The sequence below is a fragment of the Crocuta crocuta genome, unplaced genomic scaffold (genome assembly GCF_008692635.1).
Source record: "Crocuta crocuta isolate KB4526 unplaced genomic scaffold, BGI_CrCroc_1.0 scaffold170, whole genome shotgun sequence".
NCBI classification, from domain to species: domain Eukaryota; kingdom Metazoa; phylum Chordata; class Mammalia; order Carnivora; family Hyaenidae; genus Crocuta; species Crocuta crocuta.
In genome coordinates, this window is record NW_027527853.1 from 5,790,354 (window position 1) to 5,809,124 (window position 18,771).

Genomic DNA, 18,771 nt, shown 5'->3' on the forward strand with positions numbered 1-18,771 from the left:
ACAGTTGAAGAAACAATAAAAGGTAGTTATTTAAAGACATAAATGTAAATATCAATACAATTCCTTTAAAGAGGTAAGAGGCTCTACCCCTAGAAGGAGGAATGATGAATAGAAGTAGGGAAAATGATACCTGTTTTTCTGCAACAGACACACAGAACTATTATCTGGATTTTTAAAATATGAGGATGTACAACTTTGATAGAAAAAGAGAATATATTAACTATATATAGTTATATGTATATATATTATATATATATATATATAAAATAAAAGACTTTCAGGATAGTTTATGGTTCATGTATTAAGAAGGAAAAAATTAATTCTCCTAATTAGTATCAATTGGTAAAGGCCAATAAAACTTAATGTTTAGCACTATAAAGCAAGACATACACAGATCTTTGAGTTTAGATTTGTATATAATATACTGTGATAGTTAAGCAGTTATTAATAAACTAAGAGGAAATCACTATTTCCCTATTCGAAATATGGAATATTCTTATTCTGATTTTTCTGTTACTTTAAAATCGTTCATCTTTAAAACATTTCAAACATTATTATAGTTAATGATTCTATGGCAATCAATAAAGTACTTCAAATTATTTTTCATTTGTCATGCATTCATTTGTGTTATAATACAGAACATGACCTACACTAGCCTAGATTGTCAAAATATAACTACCCACACTGCTTCCATTGTGGTCCCACAATTTACACTTAGCCTTTGATCATATGCAATGTTAACACAGAAGCTAATCAATAGTTTTCACTACTGTTCAGTTGTCTATTTGTTCTTCATCAATGTTATCATTCTTTGAGTTCACTTATAAAGGACGAGGATCCACAAATAAATGGCTATAAATGGCTAAGAATTGTTTTATTAGATGATCCTGACAGGCAAATTGCGTGAAAAAGAATAAAGGTCGAAAGCAAAACTTCCCATGACTCACTATAATTTATATTGTTTATCCATGCTTTAATAGAAAAATAAAAGATTCCTATTAAAAACAGGAAAGAAACCAACTCACCGTTTTGCACTCATCTGTTCTTTTAGCTTACTGTACATTTCCAGCACTGCATTAAAAAATAACTTATTTTAGCTTTCAAAATAAAAAAAATTGAGATGAAAAAATTAAAGGGAAGAGTATATTATAATTCATTAATTTTCTCTATAATTTAATTCAGCCTTATATTTTCAAATAAAATTTTATACTTCAAGTAAATAAAAAACATTTTAATGTCTACATATATTGAATATTATTTATACCCATTATCTGGAATTTGGAATACTTCAATATGCTGACACTTATAATTGAGATATTAACCAACTAATAATTATCATTATTCAGAAACTTATATATCTTCCCTGTGGTAGAACTGGAAATTTGGACTTCAGTTACTCAAGAAACAAAGCTGATTGAAAATGATTTTGATTAAATATATCAAATAATACTCATATACCAAAAATACCAAACACAACTGTGTTATATAGCTCATGAAACAAAATTTTATACCAAACTGACATATTTAAAAACCCTTAAAAGTGTATAGCAGAGACTAAATTATCATAATCATAAGTAAATATAACAAAGCAACTTTGTTTTATCATTTTTATTATAGACTCAGAAATGCAATTATTCAATAAAAATTGTTACAAGCTTCAGCAAGAAGCATTCAGCATTGCCACCAATAAGGTTTTAATGCCACTATGCAGATTACCATTTATCCTTAGTAGAATTTCAAAGTATAAAGTGAGCAAATTATTGACTCCTCAAGCCAGCTCACATTTTCACAGACCACAAAGACAGAACACTTTTTTCCCAGATCTTCTATTTTGGTTACTTCCCAGGGGTCTTCAAGTTCATAGAATCTTTCACTTGTCTGAAATCCATTAACACCGCAATGGTGGCAACAGTGAACCACCTTAACCCTGTGGACCCTATGTATATCTCTATGACAGCCCGTATACCGTAATGAAATTATTTCTCACATTTTCTAACCAAAGCATTACCGTGAACACATAACCTGGGAAAAGGCCTAACACTGCTGCTATAAGTATAAACCTTGAAATCTCCTGTTTTATCTCAACAATTCATGCAATTCTCTTATCTATTATACTTATAATACTTATTATACTATTTCCATTTAAAAATAATGCTCTCCTTGGGGCGCCTGGGTGGCTTAGTCGGTTAGGCATCTGACTTTCGCTCAGGTCATGATCTCGCGGTTCGTGGGTTCGAGCCCCGCGTCGGGCTCTGTGCTGACTGCCAGCTCAGAGCCTGGAGCCTGTTTCAGACTCTGTCACTCCCTCTCTCTCTGACCCTCCCCTGCTCACGCTCTCTCTCTCCTAGAAATAAATAAAACATTAAAAAAAAAAAAATGCTCTCCTCAAAAATAAGCAAGAAAACTAATATACCAGGAAAGTATATTGTTTACCCTATGACTTCTTCTATCCTGTCATACTCCTAGTCCAAGGAGAAGTTAGGCAATTGTACAATAATTAATAGCTTACTTGTCTTTATTCACATTAGGCTGTAGGATCCTTCAGAGCTGGGAATGTATCGTTTTCAAAATTATACTTTCAATATCTACCATAATGGCTGACACAAAAAAGTATTTACAACTGGATAATTCTACAGAAGGCTAATAATGGAGGAAAGGAGGCAGTTCTCAATGTGGCTATCAGGAACACGATGTTTACATAAACTCAGATCGCCTGTACAGCTTTGAAGGCAAAGACAGTATCAGTAACAAAAGTCTAACCTCTGCTTCCCTTTATTTTTCTATTCTAAATAGCCCCCTCAGGGAATAAGCTAAATTCAGCTCTTCCTCATTCTAATCAGTACCCAATTTTTTAGACTTATTCTCATTCAGGGACAAAGCAATCAAACTTAGAGACTATCTTCATGGCTACTTCAGTGTAGCTGATGGTGGCAAAGAGGTATTATTAAACATTACTACAAGGAAGTAGGTTCTCAACCCTCATGAAACCGAACATAATAAGCAGACATTTTATTTACTCAAACTTAATGTGCAAGCATCCAGAGATTAAACTGAGTAGAATTTTAGTGACTCTTAAAAAAAAAAAAAAGTTATTCTAACAAAGTCAGAAAACAATGTGTTTTAGCTAATAAAATCTGACAGTTTTGGGGTGCCTGGGTGGCTCAGTTGGTTAAGCATCCAACTTCAGCTCAGGTCATGATCTTGCACTTCTTGAGTACAAGCCCCACAATGGGCTTTGTGCTGACAGTTCAAAGCCTGGAGCCTGTTTCAGATTCTATGTCTCCCTCTCTCTCTGCCCCTCCCCCATTCACACTTTGTGTGTCTCTCTCTCCGTGTCCCTCTCTCTCAAAAATAAACATTAAAAAAATATTTAATAAAATAAAATCTGAGAGTTTTAAGATATAATTTGTATTTGAAGGTAATCTGGTATTATATAAATATTATACAAAGCATCTCATTCTATTCCCCAGGGTATAAAGGTTCAGGTTCCTTCCTAAAAAATTAAGTTTAAAAGATGGGACTCTAAGATGGATTCAGCTTACTATATGGGGGAAAAAAAAAAAAAAGAGGACATACACATGCTTCCTTTTGTTTGAACAGAATACATCAGGGGAAAGAAAATACTGGTTAGTTTCTTCAGAATTTATTTGATGTCAGTAATATCTGAGCTGTAACAGACAGATCAAAAACTCAGAAATCTAAAAAGTCAGTCTTTCCAAAATATAGGAGTAAAGGCAAGCCCAAAGAAGGGAGAGGACCTAGCACTTTTGGATGTTTTCTTATTTTATCAGAGAAATGAGATCATGAGCAAAGCAAAACCAACCTGCTTAAACAACAAACAGAAAAACGTGGAAAACTAGTTATAAAAAATTAGGCAAATTAGGAAAAGGCAAGGAAATATAACGAAAAGACACTTTCCTCCATGGGAAAGTATTCTGAGGAAAAACAAAAGAGCGGCGGGAGGGGGTTGAGGGACAAAGGACAAACTAGGCGGGAGGAAATAGGAAAGGTACAGGTTTTTCTGGGAACCTGATGTGACAGATCATCAAACAGGGGCTTTATAAGATAAGAAGACCATGAAAATTCAAGGGCTAAAATGGACAAGGAAGATAACCATGAGCTTTTGGAGGCAATCACCAAATAATCTGTAATTCCCATAATGAATAATGACCATACACTATCATTAGATTATAATTTTACCAAACCAAGCATTAGACTGTAGACAAGTTTAACTCACCTGGAAGACATAACTGCAATTTTTCTACTACTGTTGTAATATTCCTCTGCTGAATTCTACATCGAATAATATCTTCTGTTTGGACTATGACCTTAGAAAAGAAGAAATAGTTCATATTTTTAAGCAAACAGTTAAACTGTAACCACAAACTGAGTGTGCAAAAAATGTATCATATTCTCACCTCCTTTCCAGCATCTTGAAATTTTCTGTTGGTATCAGTAACTTGCACCTTAAAAATAATTTCACCTTAGTTAGACAAATATGCATAAAACTGCTCTGATATAACTGCTCACCCTTGTAATCAGATCATGCTTCATGAGAAACTTAGAACAAAGAAATGCAAATTCAAATTAACTCTACAGCTTGAACTTGAACTTTTGATTGAAAAGGGCTTTTGTTAACTTCAATTACTTATGACAGTTCTTTTTAACAGATTCTGTGGCAAAGTTCTCAAATTTAATCTAGATTTTTGAACTTTACTTGCTTCTCTAAGTCTGTCAAACAATTCAAATCACTGACCCAATTGACCACTGGTCCCTTTTTGATAACTTCAATGAGGTCTATGTGCCATTCATTGTCTGTAGGAAATGGTGATTGCATTTTATGGTAATTAAACATTCATACTTTGCTGAATGCAAACATTGGGTGGTTGATTAACATCAAACACGGAAATCTCAATCCACAGCAACATTTTAATGCTGCAGGTGCAGACAAAGCTCAACCTCAAATTTTCCCACATATTAAGTGACTCATTAGGTCATCATCATAAGGAAGCACATTCTAGTTTATTAAAAATCTCATTAATTTCTGAACAAAGATGCTCAGTGACCTCATTGATGCTGTATTTGGTCTCTTGTTATCTGAATATCCTTTATATAATAGTTTTTAATCATAACCTTTGGTGAACCAGCGTCATTTTATCTACTAAATTCTCCAAATGTAAAGAAACATAAACAGGCCAATTCTTAGAACTAAATATTTTGTATTCTGACTAAACAAATCCAGGTCTCATTTAATAAATAACATTTCTGCTCTGTGGCAGAAAATGCAGACCAACTTTAAGAAAATTATGCTTTGCTATTAAACTAAGTTTCAATATTATTAAATAATTTTGAGAACATAATCACATCGTAAGTTTTTAAACGTTTTTAGAGGATAGCTTTTATAATTATTGTACTAATTGTCATTTTAAAAATTCTAAAACTGCAAATGAGGCCTTTCATTGTACGAATTCTTTTAGTTCATTTCCCTGCATGGAAAGAAATCCTGTTAGGTCAATGCATTACTTGCCTTACAAAAAAGAGATTACTCCTGTCATTAGCATGACAACTATGTTAATAGAGCATAAAGAGCATTCTCAAATATACACACTAACTCACTTCTTAAAAACAGTACATTTAATAATGATTTGTACATATGCACTAAAAATACTTGAGTAATTTAATGAGAGCAAAGGTAAAGAGAATTTTTTTAATGTTTCTTTTTTAAGTTTATTTATTTTAAGAGAGAGCGGGGAGGCGCACAAGCGGGGTAGGAGCACAGAGAAAGGAAAGAGAGAGAATCCCACGCAGGCTCCACCCAGGAGCGTGAAGCCCCATGAAGGACTCAGACCCAGGAACCATGAGATCATGCTTGAGCTGAAACCAAGAGTTGGATGCTTAACTGACTGAGCCACCCAGGAGCCACAAAGGTAAAGAGAATTTTAAAACATTTCTTACCTTCAGTTTTTCTGCATCAGTCCTTACTTTAAGGAGTTCTGTAATAGCATCTACAAAACCCTGATGATGAAAATTACACATCTTTTCAATTTCCTTGTCATGATTACGGATACAAGCATCTAACTTTTCCATAAACTTCTTGTGTGCATTTGGTTGGTCATCATACACAGACCTAAATGTATACAAAAAGAATCATAACATTAACTTCCCAGTTCACCAAAATTTATTTTTTTTAACCTATTCTTTGCAACAGCTAATACTTTGTTGGGTTGTTTTTTTTTTTTTTTTGCTTTGTAATCAGTATATTAAGGAGATATTCATACATTTCAAGAATTGCTTAATTCTGGTATTCAGATTTAAGCCTATGAATATGACTTTTAAAAAAAACATTTTTAAAGTTTTATTCATTTATTATTTTGAGGGGAGGGGCAGGAGGGGGCAGAAGCAGAGATAGGGAAAGACAGAATCACCAGAAGGCTCCACATGCTGTCAACACAGAGCCCAACGTGGAACTTTAACTCGAACTGTGGGATCATGACCTGAGTCGAGATCAAGAGTCAAGACGCTTAACCAACTGAACCACCCAGGCACCCCATGAATATGACTTTTAAACATACAATTAAAGCTATTAATCATAATTTGCTATAGTACCAACATTAAATTACAGTTACTTTGGAGCATAAGTTTAATGTTTAAAGTAAGTCTATAACATACCTTAAAAACACCTTCCTATCTCTTACATGTAAATTATTTCTCCCATGTAAAGGTTTCTTCACTCAAGTTATCCTGCTCCCAAAGTCACTACTCTGAAGCTTATCATGGTCCAAAGGGAAGAAAAAAAAGGATAACCAGAACTGATCAAAATAATAATAATAATATAAAGATGGCACAGAAGGGAATGCAATTTTACAAGTGGAAGCCCTAAAGCAGCAGCATATTATGATAAAGCCCTTCTTTAGAAAGGTATCATTTCCATCATGGATACCACAGGCCAGATTACATAGCATGCCATCTTCAAGTAACAGCTGAGGCAAGAGAATAGATGCAGAAGCATCACCATGAATCCACTTAATATAACTATAGTTCAGAACTCCTCTACAAGTTAAGTTCTTTGATTGTCAGTTAAATACAAGTTTTAACTTGATAGCAATAGCTGATAATCTTTTTTTTTTAATGTTTACTTATTTTTGAGAGAAGAGTGTGAGCGTGAGTGAGGAAGGGTGGGGGAGGGAGGCACAGAGGATCTAAAGTGGGCTCTGTGCTGACAGCAGAGAGCCTGATGTGGGGCTCAAACTCATGAACTGAGAGATCATGGCCTGAGCCAAAGTCAAACACTTAAACAACTGAGCCGTGGGGCGCCTGGGTGGCTTAGTAGGTTAAGTGTCAGACTTTCGCTTAGGTCATGATCTCGCGGTTTGTGGGTTCAAGCCCCGCGTCAGGCTCTGTGCTGACTGCCAGCTCAGAGCCTGGAGCCTGTTTCAGAGTCTGTTGACTCCCTCTCTCTCTGACCCTCCCCTGCTCACGCTGTCTCTCTCTCTCCTAGAAATAAATAAAATATTTAAAAAAAGCTGAGCCGTTCAGAGGCCCTGCAACAGATGATAATCTTAAAATAAAACTGGATTAACAGTACTGCCATTAGTAAAAATCATTTGTGTGAAATATTACTTAATTTATTTTTGAACATGTTAATATTAAATAATATTATCTACAAACCCTGTAGATATCTGGAAACTGACTAGATATCTAGAACTAAAGGCCTGAGGCTAAGAACTTGAGTCTTTAACATACCAGTGCTCAAAAAAGAAATCACTGAGCAAATAATTAAGAACATGATGATGATGAACTTCATCGTTAATAATGAACAAACTCCTGATTTCTACAGCATTTACTATGTCAGAACATACTCTAAGTGCTTTGTATATTAATTCCTCACAACAAGCCTATAAAGGTATTGTTATTACCCTTGCTTTATCGATGTTATAGATTATATAACTGCTATAAATTCCACAGCTAGCAAAGAGCAGCTGGGATATAAATCCTGGCACTATGACTCCAGCATTCATATTCTCAAGTACAAGGCCATACTGCAGTCACCATGATTTTCTCTAAGTATGGTGTACATATTCCTACTTATCTCCGCTCATACTGTCTCCACAACCTCCCAGCCAACCACCATGCAGAAAAAATTAACCTTGCGCAAAGAAAGGTTTGGCCCCCGTCCCCAGCTCCTGCGAGGTCTCTGGAATGTCCTGATAGTTGTCTTTGTTTATATGGGGGTCTTGGGCAATGCCAAATAATCTAAGCTAGCAATGTGATTTACAATGTGAGTTACAGTGGATGGGGACCTTGAGGCCACATCATAACAGCTCTGGAGAGCCTGTAGATTAAGGGTAAGCAACTCAAGCCAGTCAGTCATGTCTATGTGACCAACCCCCAGGAAAAACCCTGAACACCATGGCTTAAGTGAGCTTCCCTGGTTGGCAATATTCCATGACTGTTGCCATACATCATTGCTGAGAGAAATAAGTGCTGTCTATATGACCATTGAGAAAGGACAACTGGAAGTCCTGACCTAGAACTCTCCTAGACCCTAACTTATGTGCCTCTTCCTGATGTTAATTTTAATCTGTTTTCTTTTGCTGTAACAAACAGCAACTGTGAATATAAAAGCTTTCTAAATTCTATGAGTCCTCCTAGTAAATTACTGAACTTCAGAGTAGTCTTGGGGACCTCCCAATCTGTGCCCCCCAATCTGTTGCCCATTGTTTGATATTTTGTTCAATTTCCATTTCCTCCAACAGACCTTCGTCAATCATTTCCATGCCAGGTAATCTCTTCATCTGCAGAATAGGTAAATTTACAGCCCTTTCCACTCATTGTGACATGTAATTCTATGTTATCCTTTTTCTGTAAGCCTTTCAAATATATGTTGTATATTTTATTTCTTCATATCAACCAAAAGCTTCTTGAGGGCAGCCTCCATGTTATAGGTTTTTAATGAGTACTTATTAACAATATTAGAGAAGCAGTATTGGATAACAATTATTAAGAATTTGAGCCTTGGGGCAGCTGGGTGGCTCAGCTGGTTGAGTGTCCAGCTTCGACTCAGGTCATGATTTCACGGTTCGTGGGTTTGAGCCCCGTGTCAGGCTCTGTGCTGTCAGCCTGAGCCTGGAGCCTGCTTTAGATTCTGCATCTCCCTCTCTCTCTACCCCTCCCTCACTCATTCTCTCTCTCTCTCTCTCTCTCTCTCTCAAAAATAAATAAACATTTAAAAAATGAATGTGAGCCTTTAAGAGCTGAGCTAGAATCTTGGACATCTTTTCTTTTCTACCTTTACTACTCTCTCAACCTCATCCAGATTTGGAGATCTTTATTCCCTAAGCACATGGACATCTCACAAATTTATGATTCCAGCCCCAACCTCTCCCCTAAACTTCAAACTCATATATTTTTCCACCTGGGTATCACATAAGCACCTCAAATATGTCCAAAATGAATTCCTACCTTCTTCCTCAAAACCTGCTCCTCCCATGGTCTTCCTCCTTCTCAGTAAGCCCTACTCTTGTAGTTGCTCTGGCAAAAAAAAAACAAAAAACAAAAAACAAAACAAAACAAAAAAAAAACAACAACTTGAAATCACCCCTGACTATTCTCTCTCACCTTCCCCAGCAAAACAATCCAGCAAATCTCACCTCTAGTGGTATCACCATGGACGGTGCCACCATCTTGTCTTGCCTAGAATTCTGCCAACTGCTTCCTAATCAGTCTCCTTGACTGCACCCTTGCTCCCCTTCAGTCTGTTTACACACAGTAGACAGAATGATGTCATTAAAATATAAATCAGATCCCATATCTCTTCTGCTCAAAACCCTATTTCTCTTACAAGAGCCCATAAATCCCTATATAATTTTGCCCCATGTTATCTCACTGGCCTCACTAATACTTACTCTCTACTTATTCTATGCCAGCAACACTGGCCTCCTTGTAATTCCTGCAACACACCAAGCACATTCCTGTCCTACACTTTACACATGCTATTTCCTTTACCTGGATCACACTTCTCACATGTGAGCTGCCTCTCTTATCACTTTCAGGTTTTCTTATCCCCTTCCTGATAAAGCCCTTTCTCATCTACATTATATCTATGTTATAAACACACACACAAAATTCCCTTCCCTGCTTTATTTTTTCTTCTTTCTTTTCTGAAACAAAGTAGTTTGCTTTAACACTGCATCACTCTTACCACTATAGAATATACTCGGATATAATCTCTATTGCATACTTTTATTTATTTTGTCTTTGCCCACTGAAACATAAGTTATATGAGGGAAGAGTTTTTTTTGTCTGTTTTGTTCCCCAATGAATGCTCAGCCCCAAATAAATAATACTTATCACATAGCAGATGCTTAATAAACAATTGATGAATAAGTGGATGGATAAATGGATGGAGACACACGGGATCAGAAAGGACACTTACTAACTGTTCTATCTCCGATAAGCTCCTTCTCTAAATCGCAACTTTCTCAACACTAACTGTTCTATCTCCGATAAGCTCCTTCTCTAAATCGCAACTTTCTCAACACTAACTGTTCTATCTCCGATAAGCTCCTTCTCTAAATCGCAACTTTCTCAACACTAACTGTTCTATCTCCGATAAGCTCCTTCTCTAAATCGCAACTTTCTCAACAATAAAATAGGGATAAAAAATAGTATCTATATCAGAGTGTTTTTAAGGATTAAATTAGTAAACACATGAAAGATTCTTAGCAGTTACTGACATATTATAAGTGCTCAATATACACTGGCTACTAGCATAATATGCACATAAAAAACAACCAAATCCTTATTAAATGAATGAATTGGTTGTTGAATAGGTAGTGGCTGCAAATATCAAATATAGCTACTCCATGCTAAAGGAGCTGACTACTACTAATATTTGACATCTGCATGAGGCCTTTTGCATTTTTTACATCCAATGTTTCCTTTTTTTTTAAATTTTTTAAATGTTTTATTTATTTCTGAGAGAGAGAGACAGACAGCATGAGCAGGGAAGGGTCAGAGAGAGAGGGAGACACAGAATCTGAAGCAGGCTCCAGGCTCTGAGCTAGCTGCCAGCAGAGAGCCTGATGCGGGGCTCAAACCCATGAACCGTGAGATCATGACCTAAGCCGAAGTCGGACACTTAACCAACTGAGCCTCCTACCCAGGCACCCCTCCAATGTTTCATTTCTTATACCGCACCAGAGAAAATATTGCCTCCTTTTCACAAGTGAGGAAGTAGGCATAGGAAAGGCAAATGGTGGGGCACCTGGGTGGCTCAGTCAGTCAGGTCATGATCTCACAGTCTGTGGGTTTGACAGCACAGAGCGTGCTTTGGCTCCTTTGTCCCCTCCTTCTCTGCACCTCCCTCATTCACTCTCTCCTCCCTGCCCCCCGAAAGAAAGAAAGAAAGAAAGAAAGAAAGAAAGAAAGAAAGAAAGAAAGAAAGAAGGAAAGAAGGAAAGAAAGAAATGGCAAATGGCTTGCTCAGTGTAGCCTGGTTAGTAAGGGACTGAGGCAATACTAGAATTCCCACAATACTCTTTTGCTTCCCTTGTGCTTTTCCTAGAATTAATATATATAATTAATAAAATTCATAAACAAACATTACTCCAAAGGAAAATCCACATGTAAGAGAAAGTTTACCTGATATTGGTGTGCTATAAACAAATTTTTATTTCATAACTGTGAACACGTATTGAAGTAATATATATATTGATTTCTAATTTTTTTTACTTATTTTAATAAAAGTTTGAAATTTATCTGGCTCTTAATATACCAGGTAGTAAACAGAACATACCAAGAGAACTGTCTTCTCTGTCTCTTTTTTTTTTCTGTTAAGAATTGTAGCATTGTACCAAAAATCTAAGAGATATTTCAGGACAGCCCTACTACAGTGTCCCTCCAAAGTGGATTTGACTCTGTTTGTGTGTGCAAAGGCAATACTGTTACCTTTTTTAAAAACAGTAATAACAGGGGTGTCTGGGTGGCTCAGTCAGTTAAGCATCCGACCCTTGATTTTGGCTTAAGTCATGATCTTGCAGCTCAAGAGTTCAAGCCCCACATCAGGTTCCATGCCGAGAATGTGGAGCCTACTTGGGATTCTCTCTCCTCCCCTCCCTCTCTCAAAATAAATAAACTGAAAGCTGCCTTTAAAAAAACACTAATATGAGGTACCTGGGTGGCTGAGTCGGTTGAGTGTCTGACTTTGGCTCAGGTCATGATCTCACAGTTCATGGGTTCGAGCCCCATGTCAGACTCTGTGCTTGGTAGCTCAGAGAGCCTGGAGCCTGCTTCGGATTCTGTGTCTCCCTCTCTCTCTGTCCTTCACCCACTCATGCTCTGTCTCACTCTGTCTCTCAAAATAAATAAATGTAAAAAAATTTTTTTAATAAATAAAAAACTAAAAAACACTAATAACATATAAACAGAAAGAAAAAAAATAAGTTATTTCCCATAAGTCTATTTTATTCTAGAAAGTTCTTAAAGTCCATCTTCTAGTACATCTTTCTAATTTATTCTCCAGGGTTTTAAAAGCAAAACCATTTCTGTCTTATAGTAATTCAGGACACTGCCAGTACATCTAATATAGCATCACAGGTGAATGCCTCTTTCTCTACTCAATGTTACTAGTGTGGAGAAAAGCGGTACAGAACAAACACAATACCCACCCTCCATTAATAGAAAACCAAAGCCTGAAATGGGTGAACTATTTACATTCCATGCCTTCTGCTGTTAGAACTGTAAGCCCCAATAAAGGAAATAAAAATAACATAAAGGAATCAGCACTGTGAATGATCTACCTATTACTCTTAGTCTCTCTTGACTCTCTCTTGACAGTCAAGAGACTTCAGCCAATTCACTCATTTAATAAGGATTACACCACTGATAACCACTTCCTGTTACAGACAAATACAAGTTCCAATCCAAGACGATATAACCAGGCATCACCATAATCCATATCAATGAGATCATTCTGAGCAGAGCACACAGGAATAAAGAAGCAGAGATGAGGAAACAGTCTAAACCACAGGAATAAAATGCATTTTTTAAAAAGTACTGAAGGTTTAAGCAAGTGCCATGAATCCACAATTCATGATTAGACAGAATTTGGCCTTGGAAAGGACCCTAGAAAGTTCTTAATTCTGACTTTCTCAACTTAGCAGACACAGCACAAATCTAAACCAAACACAAGCACTCAAAATGGAATTAATCAATACATGTAGTTGATTTAACCCTCCACCCACTCTTATAAAAAGTTATATTAGAAATAACTAGTCTGATAATTTGCTTATAAAGCCATTCATAATTAGCTAGGTGAATAGAGAGAAATAGGAAGGGGAAAAAAGGTGGATATGTATAAGATCACTGGAAAAAGGAAAGCAAAAACAATACCTCTCCCAAGTATTTCTTGACACCAGATACATAGCAGGAATTGTCCATCTTTTCTCTGAAGAAACCTATGTTTAATTATTGAGATAATTTGGAGAGACAGTGGAGGGAAGATACAGGATGTAAAAGAGATGTGCACTCCCTATCAACAATTGCCCACGGTGACTAAACTGACTAAAGAGGAGTCATATCTGCTGCTTCAGGCTTAACGTGGTAAACATCAAAAAACAGTAACAACCAAGACTTGCTATTAAGTACTTTGCATGCATTACCTCATTAATATTCACTACAGCTTTACAACATAGATTCTGTTAGCATCGCAATTTACAAATGTAGTTTGGGAAGATTAAGACTTTAGGACAAAGTCACACATCAGTAGAGCCAAGATTTAACCTCAAGTCTACCTGACTCCAAATCAGTGCTCTTAACCATTATGTCATATAGACTCTCCAATCAGAAATGGGTGATAAGCAGCATGAAATGCAGAGAAGTTACCAGCATAGCAACTAACCAGATCACCTTTGAAGATCAACAATTGGGAATGACTCAACAGGGAATCCCTGATGTGCACTGTTGCACCCATCAGGTGAAATCATCCAATGGACAGAAAAAAAGGATGAGAACTGAGGCATAGCTAATTGTTAGGCAGTATTAAATTACAAATGCAACAAAATAAAGAGGAGCAAAATATGCAGTAGAGAAAACTAAGGGTCCCGTACTCATCTAACCTCAGCCAAAGACTCTGAAAAATCTATTTTTTTGTCTCTGAATGACAATTATTACTCTTTGAAATTTTAATCTGCAGGATAAGAAAGGAAATTCCATGCAGTGCTATTCACTCTTTGAACCCTAAACTGGTTAACAGTTTTAGCCATCTAATTATTAATGTGCCAGATATATTACTGATCTAAACTTTGAAGCAATATATAATTTTAATGAAAATCATTTTTCTTCTTTTAAAATGTCCCTCAGAATGCTATTATGTCTACTGGCAAGTCTAATTCAAATCCTATAAATAAATATACACAGATATAAGGCAGAACCAGAAAGCGTGAACATCAAAAAGTTGGTAAATTTTCTACCATCCCACATCCACTAAGCTTGTAAAATCAGCAATCCATATACAAAGGAACCTTGAAAAACAAGGATTTGAACTGCGTGGGTACACTTACAAATTCTCTTCAATACACTACAGTACTAAAAATGTATTTTCTCTTCCCTACAATTCTGTTAATAACATTTTCTTTTCTCTAGCTTACATGATTGCAAGAATGCAGTATGTATAAATATATAAAATATGTGTTAATTGACTGTTTATGGTATTAAGGCTTCTGGCCAACAGTAGGTTATTAGTAGTTAAGTCTTTGGGGAGTCAGAAGTTATATGCAGATATCCAACTGCACAGCAGGTCAGTGCCCTTAACCCACACACTGTTCAAGGGTCAAGTGTACATATAATAACTTCAATGTAAGAGAGTTCAGTCTTCTCTTCCAAAAGCTTAGCATGATAAAATTTTATTTCTACCAAAATGTAGTACTGATTATCAGGCAAAAATGCAACGTAAAATCAATTTTAAAAGAAGAGGTGACTTTAAAACTTCAGGTGAAAGTAAAGACGGACCATGATACACTAAAGATTTTAATTTACATATTTTAATTTTAGCAAGTAAGAATGCATAAAAATAAGGTAGGGTCTTAAAAGCTTAGCTTAAAAATTCTTTTAAGTAAACATTTTCTATCTTCATTATATCTAATCTTTCAAACCAAAGCAAAATGTTGAAAGATGAGTTATCATACATTATTTGATCATCTGATGTATCAGGTTTATGGCTTTTAAACAAGTAAATCATCTTTCAAAAATGCCTTCTAGAATTATAGGCACAGGGCTCCACCTAGTGGTAATAAAATAGATACAAGAAAAACGAGGATGTCATTAAAATGTTAAAATTGGCTCTTCAAAATTTAATGTTAACCAAATAAAATGTCTTAATGGAGGAACTCAAGCTACTTCAAGTGTTTGGACAGATGCTATATTATTTATTAATCATATTCCATGTTGTTGTTTCTTAAAGGTTTTATTTATTTCTAGGAGAGAGAGAGAGAGAGACAAGCGTGAGCAGGGGAGGGTCAGAGAGAGAGGGAGTCACAGACTCTGAAACAGGCTCCAGGCTCTGAGCTGGCAGTCAGCACAGAGCCCAATGCGGGGCTCAAACCCACGAACCGCGAGATCATGACCTAAGCGAAAGTGGACGCTTAACCGACTAAGCTACCTAGGAGCCCCATGTTGTTGTTTTTTTTTTTTTAAGGAAAACCTCTTTCTGACAGAAAACAAACAAAATGCATAAGATATTACGTGAACAAAGGCTTTCTTATTACCGTAACGTACTAGGATATTGTTTGCCAAAAGGCACATAATATCCTCATACCATTTTTGTATAACTTTTTCTTTCATCACATTTTCACTGTAAAAAAAAAAGCCATCACAATAATTAAAGAGAATAAAATGTACACATTTCTCCTACTATCTAAAAGTAGAGAGCTCCCATGAAACCAAAATGGTATAAAGAGGCAATTACTACTAACTTCTATGGAAACTTTCTTTAGCATTTTCAGACCCACAAAATAACCTCTCGTAGGCTTTTCTGATATACTTTAGGAAACATCTTGTTAATGGATGCACAAGATAAATCAAGGTAAAACACAGATGCTCACACAGTTCAGAGCTATGGTGGCTTGACGCTGAGTACATGTCTCCAGGAAGGAACCTGACATTGCCACTCTTGATGCTTATGCTGCTGAACATGATTTTCACTTTTCGCCTTTTTTCAAAAAAGCAAAAATCCAAGCTGTCGTCATCAAGACAGTATGGTATTGGCACAAAAACAGACACATAGACCAATGGAACAGANAAAAAAGCAAAATCCTCTTTGGATTTCTTCTGGTTAGTGAAAATAGGTATTAATATAGATCTTTTATAAAAGTGAAGTGATGTAACACCAACTTTCAAAGAGCAGAGGATATCTGTATTTATTTGGTGAGAAATGACTTAACTTTTAATAAAATGTTTACATTTTTAAAAATATTGATGAAATCTCAATATACCGAATCCAATTTCCCTAACTTACCTATACTTACTGGAGCACTATAGTTCCTTTTCTAGACAAAAGAAAATAAATAATGGCCTTTCTCTATCTCAGAATCCTATGTTCTCCAATAGCATGGATATGCTGGTGCATAACCACAAAAGAGCAGAGCTAAGCCCTACACAGAAAAATGTGAAGATACTCACCTAAACTGACTACCACTAAAATACTAGACACTGGCAGACCTTCTTATAAATCCTGGAATATGTATATATAGTTCTACTTAGCAATATAAAATAGAAAGAAAAAAGCAGTCTGTATAAAATTACCATACTAATACTCCTCTAACATTTTCCCAACCATTTTATCAAATATATCAAACATGAATAACAACGCTCTCATAACCTTTCCTGACACTCTGTAATCCAGGAGCAAATAAGAAATGAAATAGCTCCAAGACCATAACACTTGGATAAAAGACAAAGGGGTATTCTTTCCAACAATATTCAATATTTATTAAGTACCAACTATAAGCAATAAAAACTGAAAATCAAGTGCAGAAAACAGCTCTCTTACTTCTATTTATTTGTATAACACTATCTTTTTAAAAAATTTATCTTTCATCTATTTGTATCTTTTACTTATTTGTATAACACATAAAATTTATTTTCTAGTTATTTGGTGTATATTTCATCTTCCAAGTTCCTTGAGAACTAAAGGTGTCTTCTATTTCTATATTCGGTTCACAAGTGCCAAAATGATGCAAAGTTGCGAATTTTAATAAAAAGAACAGGCTCGCTAGAGGGCACCCTTCACCAAAAAGTAAAAATCCAAATATTTTACTATTGCATCAAAATATGGTGTGAATTGCATATTCAACCTAATTAATAAAAACTATCAAATCAAAATAAAATTTCCTCTTATTTGAAGCTGCTTTATCCTGATAACTACTGCTTTAATATAATGGTTAAAAACAGCAGAAAAGAACCATAAATACCATAAAAATTCTCTGACAATTCCAGGCTCATAATTTTTGGAGGTCCTAGAAAAGATACCAACATATAAATATGTCCAAAGTAAAAACAAGAATTCAGGATGCCTGGATGGCTCAGTCAGTTAGGTATCTGACTATTAATTTTGGCTCAGGCCATGATCTCACCATTCCTGAGATCAAACCCTGTGTTGGGCTCTGCGTTGTCAGCAGGGAACCAGCCTGCTTGGGATTCTCTCTCTCCTTTCTCTTTGCCTCCCTTCCCCTGTCCCTGCCCCTGCTCACGCACATACACTCACACACTCTCACTCTTAAAACAAATATTTTTTAAAATAAAAATAACAGTAAAAACAAGATCTTTACTAAACTGCACAATGTATTAAAAATGAAAGCCAGATGTAGATGTGTTTAATTTCAACTTTGGAAGAAAGCATTCAGAACTATGCATTTTAAAAATAAATACATATTAACTAATATTAATTTGATTTTTATAATGTGTTTTTCAAAAGACAAAAAAATTTGCCTAATAAGTATAATCTATAAGTAGCATGGAGGAAAACAGAAACATGGTTACCCTGATACAAGGCTGATCCAAATTCACACTACTGATCTTGACCACACAGTCCACTGCTGTTGGTCATTTTACAGCTTTGCAGAGAAAACAGTAAGTTGAGAAGAACAATCCTGTGTCCACTCAAAAGCACAATGTAAGTAACAGACATAAATAAATAAATAAATAAATAAGCAAGCTATTACCTTTGTACTAGTGCTTTGCAATCCACAAAGCCATTTTGCATAGTACATCATTGCACTTGACCCCAAGAATCTTTGGGAAGTAGACAGGGTTTTACCTCTATCTCACAGATGAAGGAACTGAAAGTCTGAGAGGCTGAAGGATTTGCTCAACACCATGTCCCTACTAAAAAGGCCAGAGCCAGGTATACAATCCAAGTCTTGGACTCATAAGGAGTGTTGGAAACTACTGCACAAAAAAAGGTAAAAGCAGTTCACTGCACAAAAATCACCATTCTACTGCTGAAATTATTTACCTTAAATCTGTCAGTAATATATTCATTGCTCATTTCCAAAGTATCTTTCTTATTATTATGGCAATGCCTCTATTAATGAAGTCTGTCAAAATTAAGCTCCTTTATAATAAAGTTGGTAATACCCAGGCATCAACAATACATACACACACTCTCACAAACCACACAAAGACTAGTTGCCTGCCTTCACATTCAGACATGAAAGCAAAAAAATAAACACACCATTGTATACAGGTTCTACTAGGCCTGGTCTACCAAGCTAA

At 35.7% G+C, this 18,771-nt stretch overlaps 1 protein-coding gene across 3 annotated transcripts in view; it reads right to left on the reverse strand.

Moving 5' to 3' along the window:
- EXOC6 (exocyst complex component 6) overlaps positions 1–18,771 on the reverse strand; it is a 221,582-nt gene that overhangs the window by 164,972 nt on the left and 37,839 nt on the right. For all 3 annotated transcript variants that reach the window (XM_077779797.1, XM_077779805.1, XM_077779789.1), the window contains exons 2-5: positions 5,956–6,127; positions 4,419–4,466; positions 4,238–4,328; positions 1,026–1,071 (exon numbers count right to left, since the gene is read on the reverse strand). In XM_077779797.1, the coding sequence (XP_077635923.1) occupies positions 1,026–1,071; positions 4,238–4,328; positions 4,419–4,466; positions 5,956–6,127 (357 nt within the window). The remainder of the gene's footprint in view (positions 1–1,025; positions 1,072–4,237; positions 4,329–4,418; positions 4,467–5,955; positions 6,128–18,771) is intronic.